Source organism: Antrostomus carolinensis, unplaced genomic scaffold (genome assembly GCF_000700745.2).
Source record: "Antrostomus carolinensis isolate BGI_N321 unplaced genomic scaffold, ASM70074v2 scaffold8489, whole genome shotgun sequence".
Taxonomy (NCBI): domain Eukaryota; kingdom Metazoa; phylum Chordata; class Aves; order Caprimulgiformes; family Caprimulgidae; genus Antrostomus; species Antrostomus carolinensis.
Window position 1 is genome coordinate 1 of NW_010337807.1, and position 10,082 is coordinate 10,082.

The window sequence follows — 10,082 nt, forward strand, 5'->3', positions numbered from 1 at the left end:
AGCAGCGGCCCTGCCCCGCAGCGCCCCGCCGGGCCGGAGCGGGTGGAGGTTGCCGCCTTCCGCGGTGCGGGCCGTGCCCCGGCCTCCCCCGGTGTGCTGGCTTTGCACGAACACACATCTCTCGGTGATGATCGAACTCTGTTTCCGCATCCCCCTCATAGCCTGACCACATCTTACCACCCCCAGAAACCGGCTCTGCCAGCGGTGCCAGCAGCAGCACAGCAGGTGCCTCGGTGCTGCCTCAGCTGCTCCATCAGAAGCCCTGTCTGAGGAGAAAAGGAAGGAAGACACCCTAAAAACTCCAGAGACAGCGGTCCTCTGAGGAGCATTGTCAGGAGAAGGGGCTATACTTTATTTATTTTGAAAAAAAAAATAAAAAAAATAAAAAATCCTGTCCTGCCCAAATTACAAAACCAAATAGACATGATGGACTTTGGGAAAAGAGAAAGGAAGAAGGAATTTTTATCTGTAATTGAGACCAAATTTCCAAACTCAAACCTTCATTTCCAGAAGAGTAAGAACAGAAAGACAGTATCAATTTCTCCTGGCACCCGAGATCATCTAGATAACCAGATTATCACGGAGATGGTTAACCGTGTAAATTTCACTTGCAGGCTGCTACTGGCAAGAGACAAGGGACAAAAGAGGGGGATTGCATTTCCTTTTTACTAAAGTTTCTAAGTCTCTGTAAACTTTATATAAAGTAGTAAACAAAGCCACAATAAATAGAAAGTATATGGTAACAACCCTGTGACAGCTATAACCAAGACAGTTTATATAAAGTGTCGAGATGTTCAATAAAAATAAATTTAATTTTACAATATATACATATAAAATCTTTCTGAAGGAAACATTTTAAAATATTTTCTTTAAGGCACCTAGGGGGAAAGAAAAAAAAAAGAGAGGAAACAATAAGACAATATGCATTAAGATTTGGAACTTACCAAATAACTGTGACAATAAAAGAATTGAAACCTATTGTTTAAAGGATTTTAGAGGGAACCAGACTGTGTTCCCTTCCCCTGCTTCCTTAAGTCCTTCTTCAGACTACTCTATTATAAACTCATAAGCTGTGAGTAGGCTAAAATAAAAAAAGTACAAAAACTAAGCTATGATTCTTCACAGCATTGCATTCCGAGTATAAAGTTCCAAAATTAAATCAAGTATATCACTTAATTGACCACCAAATGTAAAAATAAAGAGTTTTTTTTCAGTTAAGTACTGCGCAGAAGACTAGATGACATTTCGTTCCATGAAGAGATCAAGAATACAGAAATGTTCCAGACATTATACAGTTACCCTGCTTATAGTTTTGGTACGTTTATAAGTCACAAGTAGTTTCCCTGCAGTTCTTCCACATGCAGAAGGAACTCATGCATTATATCCTTATTTAGTTAGATTTATGAAAAGAACTTACCTGAACAATTAAGCTATCTCCATTTCCTCTTCATTTCTATTATAGGGAGGGCTAATCATGGGTTCTGTTATTTCATATGTTTCTACGATCTCCTGGTTAGAGACAACAAGAGTGAGTAAGTTACGAGACTTAACTATTTCAATTTAATTGCAGTTACCACCAAGTAAGTAATAAAGTTTCTCATACTAACGCACTATTTCAAATTAGTTTCTTCTACACATTCTGAACGAGGGACAAAGGAGAAATTGGACGTGCTAAAAACTACTTTTTGCCTAAGATTTATTACAAGGAGCAAACACTGAAGAAATTGTATGGAGAATTTCCCCTCTAGAAGCAAGTATAAAGGAAGAAACAGATTCCATTCCTCATATAAAGCAGAAAAGACAAGTCACTGCACAACTTAAAAGTACTTAAACTGACCAGGCTTCAAGGATCAAATACGAAATTGCTATTCTCAGTTTTCTTGCAGTTAAAAGCATTCGTTAGATTTGTGATTTTTCTGGAATCCATAAAATTAAATGGAGTGATAATATACATAGGAACACCTATCCTCATCAGAGTATGTAACAGCACAGCTCTCAGATGCATTCTTATACTCAAGAAACAAAAAATAAATCAAATTATCAAGTGCTCTCTATTATACCTTCCATTCTCGATGGCTCAGAGAGATGACAGCCTGGTTCCGCACTCCGGTGCTATGGTCATCCTCCTTTCCTTTGTTGTCTTTTGAAGGCTCTGTTCAAAATACAATATTTGCACTTGTAAAGTCAGTTTCCTCCAGGAATACAAAAGCTTCACAAAAAGCAAATCAGTTATACATACTCCACTAAGCTACTCTCTATCAATAGCCTGGACCATATGCTTCTTAAGAAATTTATTTACTCTTACCTCCTGAAAATTTAGAAATTAACATTTCTCAGAGTCCCAGAAGGACCTAAGTATGTAACCCTTTATGAAATCCCACCAAAGCCTTAATGCTGTTGATAAACTGTGGTAAAGAAAGCCAGAGACCTCGTACATAGCATGGCATTTCCTTTCCAACTGTTCTGAAGTTGGGAGCACTTCCCAACTCGGACAGACAAAGATTTCTTGCACACAAAAAATATCTCTCAGCAAAATGTAACAATGTTCATATACTTATTAGTGAAAATATCACTTAAAAGGAAAGGCAATGAACTTTTACTTCTATTAAGATAATTAAGTCATATAAATGGCCTTTTAACACATTTTGATATTTAAAGAGACTCCATTCTTTCAGTCACTCTCACAAATCTCTCCATGCATTCAATTACATTCACTGCACATCTCCAAATCTCTACTCTCGCAGCTAAAAATGTACCTAAAACTTTGTAAACATCTAAGATGCAGCTACTTTTCAATGTTGTAACAGAAAAGAACAAGTATAGTCTTTTAAAACTAGATCTTACCTATTATTGGCAATTTATCATCATCCAGCTTTAATCTTGCAAGGCCATCCTAAAAGACCATAGGATTTAAAGTTTCAGAAATTAGGATAATCCAGTGAGATTTCATATTTTTAATTAATATATTACATAATCATAAACAGGTGTGTATATATATATAGATAAAAAATCCTAATTGGCATACCAAATAAGAAAAATAATCTAAATATAGCACTTATTCATAAAGAATGCAGCTGATACAGGACAGCTGGTAACTGTTGGATTATAAGAAATTTGATTTATTAAAAATCATTATTATTCATTAAATATATTTGAGTTAACACTTCATAATTGCATCACTGTTCTCTATAAACCCAAATTTAGTCAAAATACCTTTGTAATTTTTTTCTCTTTTCCCAAATTAATTTTATTTATTGGACAAACAAAGTATAGTTTGAAGCGCACACCTACAGATTCTAACAGAACATAAAACACCGCACTGACATACTTTCCTACAACCTCAATAACTCTTCTATAATCTAAAATAATGTGAGCTAGAATCCCTTTTTGAAGGGTGTATTGACAGCAAAAATTTCATTATTGCTTTGTTGGTAAATTGACTGTAGTGGAAAAATCTAATAAAATTTAGTCTGTCAACTCTGATTTCTTTTTTGTTCAGTTACCACAATATCACAGACTGTCTGTAGAAAACTAATTAGCATTCCTAATATTTAAATCCTAATCTGTCAATATTAAAGCCATAAAAACAACAAACCATATTTCTAGATAAATAAGATTCCAAGAACTTGTCATATCTTACCCTTATAATGAAGGACACATGAAAGATGTTTTCCACAGTGCGTGCAAAAGAGTTTGGATCAATCACAAGATCAAAGAAGGAAATGGGTGTATCAGCTAGAGATGCAAAAATGGGTTTGTTAAAAGAAAAAAACAAACAGGTGGTAAACACAGAGGTAATATATGTGAACACAAACTTAAGAAAGTCAGTACTCCTTTTAAAAGCTAAATGAATGTCAATTTAATCAATTTAGTTACAATGCTGAATTCCCAGTTGCCTGCAGAAATAAAGTTTCTAGAGAATATGATTTTATTCCATCTCTAGCCACATGCATACAGGTACACAGTGACTATTTAATTGCCTCTAAAAATGTCATGCTCTAATAAGAGGGAGAGGGTAGGATTTAAATTTACTTTGCAATCAAACAGCCACTGATTATAATGTTTATAAAAACTACACAGTCAGTATATACCCTTCAACATAAAGATTTCTACTTGCAAACTCAACCTAATTTTGTTTCTGTAGTTTAGTTCTATATTCTAAGTTGAGTGTGTTCATTTTCTCAGATTAATGCTTTAAAAGCTTAACTGAATCATACTTACGATCATTTTTAAAATGAGTTTGCAATAATCCCAAAATCCTCTCTACTTCTTTTTCTGTAGCTTCCTGATGAGACTCCTCCATTTTTTTTAACTAGAAAAAAGAAACACAGTTTCACCTCAAATAACAAGCGTTGTGAGACAAGAATATGAAAAGAGCCTTTTATGAACACATAACATTAAAGGTATTTTTTTCTCTCAACACAAACACACAGTTACAGACACACTTATGGAAACATGAGACAACTCAGAAAGTGCTTTAGGAATTAATTCCCATTTTACACTATCAAACTGAAAGGCCACAGTTTGTATGCTCTGAGCATATTTACATACAGGTCTGCTCTTACTTTCCAGTAGTTCTGTGGAACTGGGTTACTCCTAGTAGTACCAAAGAAGTTTATTTATAAGCATAGAAGGGCACTTTATTAAGATCTTTAACTTTTTTTCAGAAAAGGCACCTACATTTATGTGTAAGAAATGTCACGGCATGAAACTTGACATGATCAAAGGACACGATTATTGTGATTTTACAGATTTGTTCATTATCTGTAAAGCAGGGTACTCCAAATCGTCCTTCAAGTACTGACATCAGCAGAGTACCAAATTCACTTTTCAAGTAGTCTTCAGTAACCTGTTTGCTGTTCCTGTTAACCACCATTTTCCCTTTGACCACCTGGCAATAGCACAAGCTACAGAAACTTTCACACGTAACCATGTATCTAACACAGATTAACATGTATGCTGATCATCAGTGTTTACCTAAGCAACAAGAGCAGTCACTCACTTCTCGAAGCAACTCTCTCAAACTCTCCATCTCCTCTTCTTCCCAGTACAAACTGTATCAGAATAATTTCTATCACTATTCGGATTATCAGGAAGTAGGCTGTATTTAAAGACATATTCAACATTTTGCCTCTATGTACTGGCATTATCAGCCAGAGGATCCCCACAACAACATGGTTTATTTTTTTTTTTGAACTTTAAAATAAGTATTCTCAGGCTTTTGCCTTTCTGTCAGAGTAAGACAGAAAGAATAGGGAGACAGAAAGCAAGAAAAAAAAGAAAGAGTGGTCAAGTGAGCTAATTAGTTTGCTGCTGTTAACCATGTTTCTGTGCAAGTACCACACAGTTAAACACTTTCTAAATAAAAGCTGAAAACATGCTCATGTAAAGCTACATTTTGTTTAATTTCAAAGCAATAAGCATCAGAGCAAAGAAGCTAATTTGAACTTGAAAAAAAAACAATCAATCTGTAAGTCCTATTTCTGACCTTGTAATCAGTCTGTACATCCTATTTCCTTCCACTCAATTAAATACTGCAGTTCACACAAAACAAATCAAGAAGCCTAACAATTAAGTCCAAATCCTTTAGTACTATCCAGTTCATAACTGACAAACCCAAAACATGAACAGAGAGATTTAAAAGTCACTTGTAATAACTATGCCATAACAAATAGTTAATAAAGATGACACATCACAAACCTGAGCAGGCATTGCCCGTTTTTCTTCTCCTCCTGTAGCCTTTTTCTGCCTCTCAATCCGTTGCCTAGGTACAGGAGGATCAGACTTGAAAGATCCCAACCTACCCAAAATAAAAAGAACATATATATGGAAATATGTTTTACATTGTATGCTAAGAAATCTATATACTGAGCTGCTGACCAGCCAAAAGTGCAAAGTAATGACTGATATCTAAAAATAAAGGCTCATCACATTTAGAGATTTCTGTGAACAACCATTCCCAGAAGTTGTTCCCCATATACATTGGCAGCCTCATACCAGAATTATCACAGGATGTATAAAATTTGATGCAATTTTCTTTTTTTTTTTTTTAACTGAAAACTTTAAACCTACTTTTCTTAAAACTAGTTAAGAAATGAAACAGAGGTGAACAGTATATGGTTCATATCCTCCAATATCTCCATTTGAATTTATTACAAACTTTTCTGCCTGAAGACTCTCTCCATACAATATTTATCTTTTTCATCTGTTGTTTAGCTTCTTTAAGTTCAGGTTTGCAGTAAGCTTTTTTAAAAAAATAAATAAATAAACACCAATTTTGAAAATATAGTCAATCAATAGAACATTCAGAGGTACAACAGAACTAAGAGGTCCGACGTTTCTCATTAAACAACACGAGTGTAACATACGTGCTAGATTTAGGCACTTTCTTGAAGTGCTTACCTCTCTCCATTGACTATATAAGGAACTTAGGCTCCTAACTTTGGTTGCCTTGAATCTCCACCAAGTTAGATGCCTAAAGGAGAGAGTGTGAATTGAGACTCAATTCGGCAGGTACCCAAAAATTCTGCAGCACCTATTTTCCCTATCTTGGTTGAGCTGCGTCTGTTCAATTTCAGAAGTCACAGAATGACCATGAAAAAAAAAAAAACCCAAACAAACCTCAGGCCTCAGATAAGAGTGGATGGAGTTACAAATAAATAGTTCTTCTCCTAAACTAAGGACTACACTTCCTTATTTAAAAGCAACACTTTGCTAATATTCACACACCCTGCATCAAAAGAAGCCCATCATTAGATAAGATGTGAAAATGCAACTAGTGAGAAAAAGTCTTGCAGTTTTGTCTTAAAATTATAAACATGATTGGAAAACATACTTATTGCTTAGAGCATACGGCTTGAAAACGTAAACCTAAGTTTGAAACACCTCAATTAGCTATCCAACATTAAATAGCAGATATTGTATGATCAAGTTATTATATTCACCAACTTTCTTACAATTACAGTGATACTTGCTGGGGGGTGGAACATGTTTAAAAGCACAGACAACCAAATAATATTCTATCAGCTCTATTCTTAATCATTTAATTGAACTAGATCCTGCAATTGTAGGCCAGCTTTGTAAGAGATTTAAATTGAAGTGTTGTCCATAAGCCAGGTGACTAAGGGTCATTTGACAGCAGCTAAAAAGCCTCCTACTAAATGGGTTGTCTAGGCACAAAGAGACATGATGCCGAGTCTACATAAGGCCACTTGCCAGTATTCAAATGATTTCTTCTGAAGGAGGACAGCAAGATTCTAAAAGACAACCCATTAACACAGACTTACAAGCACTGTCAGTCTCTCTGTGATAATAAAATCACCAGGTAAAAGACATAGATCCTGATGGACTGACCTTCCATAACTGCCAAGGAAAGGGAAGAAAAAAGGTTCCTCTATTCTTTATTCTGGCTGCAGCTTGTACAGTGAGAAAAAGATGAGGGAAGAGCCAGCTTTTAAAGGAAAGAGGATCACTTCTACTGGGTCTGGTCTGAAACAGGTAAATCAAAAATACCTTCCTATCTCTACCAGATACAAGTGATATTCTTTTGTATTCAAGCCAAATCAAAATCAAAGAGAGAAATATTATGAAATATTTTTGGAGACAGGGAGTTCACTGTACCATTAAGTACAGAGACCCCACAGAAGTTCTTGTTGACATTCTATGACCTGAGATTAAACTCTACTCAAGCCCAGGGCATTAAAAATAAGAATCAATTAAAGCCATTAGCTTGTGCAGCAGTATATACTAGTTCCTTAAATAAACTTACATATAGTGAAAAGAAGGTGCTCTTCTGAAGTACTTTTCTGTTTCTTCTCCCAGTTTATGCCAGGCATTACTAGGCAAATAGCCACCTGGAATGCCCTCAGAATCACTATCATTTTCTTCTACTTCTATGCGATTTATACCCATGAAGGTTAGCTACAAAAGAAAAAAAGCTGCAATGAAAATTCACTTCAAGGAAGATCAGTAGATACATTAATGGTGAAATATTGTATAACGGTGTTGGTTCTGCTAGATTAATATTCAGTACCACTGCATAAGAACCTCAGCTTTCCTGAAGATATCAAAACCAGAAAAACACTCACATACAGACTTCTTGTGTTCAAGAAGTTCAACAAGCATCAGCAAGCAATGAAAAAGAGCCACAGGTAAATAAAACTGCCTATATTCCAACAGAATTTCAGTGATGTACGAAGAAGCAAAGCATTACTTCAACTGCACTATAAAGCTAAGATGTCTCACAGTTTCTGAACACCACACATCTCCAGGAAGCCTAGCTCCTCAGGTAACATAAATCAACTTGTTTGGCTCAACCTCACATCCACCAATCCAGACTTTCCCAGGAAAAAGTTAAATAAAACAACTGAACTTGATGGTTTTTTATATTGCAGAGCTCTAGACTTGACCAAAGACTCAGAATCCTTATTAATCAACTGTAACATAAGAGAAAATTTTCAGAGGAAAAAAAAAGTCTGTTTCAAAGCTACTCTGAACTGACTCTTCCACCTAGTCACAGGACAAAGAGACAAATGTGTCAAATCTAAAAGCATGCAAGTAATCCAAAGTCCCACTTCATGTCAGTGACACTGAGCCTTGAGAACTCCATCCAAAACCGTCTGATGGACAGGATATCTTGGACAGCATAAAGAAACTACTCAGCTACTGGGAAACTACAAATCAGTGAGTATAAAAAAAGTGCACAAGACTACCTGAAGAGCACAAACTAACAGAACTGTGATAAAGTAGCAGCAATGCAACAACTGGGGGGGAGATGTCTGCATTTTAGGTTAGATTTTCCTCTATGCAAATCAGAAATGCTTAATTACATAGTTTAAAACCATTAACAACAGTAACCAGGAAGTTCACCAAAGAAATTGACAGGAAAAGTGTTAAATTCCATCAGAACTGTCAGGCACTACCTGATAATCCAAGGCTTTGATTTTATGATTCTGTAACAAATAGTGCAAACCTCTAGCAAAATTGTTGGCAAATTCAGAGTCTAGAACTTACCAAGTCTTCTGCAAATGCTAGTGAATCAAATGATGTCATCTGAGAGTGCAACTCATTGGCCTTCTCCTTTCCTAGATTTGATGCTAAGACAAGAAATTGGGCATCCAGAGCAGCCTCTCGTGCACAGGAAACTGTTACAGAAAAGATTTTATGTTAATAATATGAAATTGTCAAAAATATAATAATAAAATTTAGCATACAGACTACCCTGAGTATAGAGCTTTGTAAATAATTTCATTGCAATGACTTCTAATACAGTTGCTTACATAATCCTTATAATAATATTTGCATTTAAAAAGAGAGAGAAAAAAAGAGGGAGTGACACTGACAAAAGCAAGCATGGAAAAATAACACATTATCTTAAAGAATAAAATGCATTTTTCATTGACATTTTCTATTTCTCCAAGTGAAATGAACCCCTCTGCACTAGCTATCTTTTCTATGTACTACTTATGCACATTGCTCTACAGAGTCAAGAAAAAGCAAGGAGTATTTGTAAGTACAAATAACCACTAAAGTAATGACAGTTATTTTCTCATATCAACTCATTCAAGCAATTCCTCTTCAACTACACATATCTATTTCAAGTTATACTTTAATAATTCTGATAAAGTATTTGGATCTCTACTTCATTCTCTTGTCCTTTTTTGTTTATAAGGCATCATCATCTCACACCTGGCCAACTGTCAAACAAACACCTCTAATAAGGACCACAGAATTTGTTTTACCTCCACTAAACAATTTATTGGCTTCTTCCAAAGCTTCTGTCAGCCTGTTGCTTTTTGAACTCAGCATATCCTCACGATTTTCTGGGGGGAAAGGATACAAAGGAAATCCTATGTTACTTAAATATAAAAGCATAGAGAAATACATACTCACACCTTAATCAAAACCAGCTGGTTCATAGCCCATCATACACACAAAAAATACAGAATATATTTATAGTACATTAATTGCAAGATTATGTAAGCTGCATTTTTATTAATGTTTAAGTATTAACTCCATTTGAATTAGTAATTTTCCATTTACTTCAAGGGAATAAGGATTTATATGGCTGAATCCACGCTTGC

At 35.3% G+C, this 10,082-nt stretch overlaps 1 protein-coding gene across 1 annotated transcript; it reads right to left on the bottom strand.

Annotated features, from left to right (window-relative positions):
• Positions 1-1,425: 1,425 nt before the first annotated feature.
• On the bottom strand, positions 1,426-9,816 carry NSMCE4A (NSE4A component of SMC5/6 complex). The gene is made up of 9 exons (XM_029086817.1): positions 9,741-9,816; positions 9,013-9,143; positions 7,769-7,920; positions 5,701-5,800; positions 4,222-4,312; positions 3,641-3,735; positions 2,845-2,893; positions 2,061-2,152; positions 1,426-1,509 (listed from the first exon to the last, which is right to left on the bottom strand). The coding sequence occupies exons 1-9, from the start codon at positions 9,805-9,807 to the stop codon at positions 1,426-1,428; spliced, it is 861 nt and encodes a 286-aa protein (XP_028942650.1). The 5' UTR covers positions 9,808-9,816.
• Between the last annotated feature and the right edge of the window lie 266 nt (positions 9,817-10,082).

What these genes read in the sequence shown, in the direction of transcription:
- NSMCE4A (XM_029086817.1), bottom strand. Translation starts at nt 9,807, where the DNA reads ATGCTGAGTTCAAAAAGCAACAGGCTGACAGAAGCTTTGGAAGAAGCC. An exon ending in TAGCATTTGCAGAAGACTTG is followed by an intron (nt 7,921 to 9,012) that starts GTAAGTTCTAGA and finishes TTTCTTTTGTAG; the next exon opens with CTAACCTTCATGGGTATAAA. An exon ending in TGAGCCATCGAGAATGGAAG is followed by an intron (nt 1,510 to 2,060) that starts GTATAATAGAGA and finishes GTCTCTAACCAG; the next exon opens with GAGATCGTAGAAACATATGA.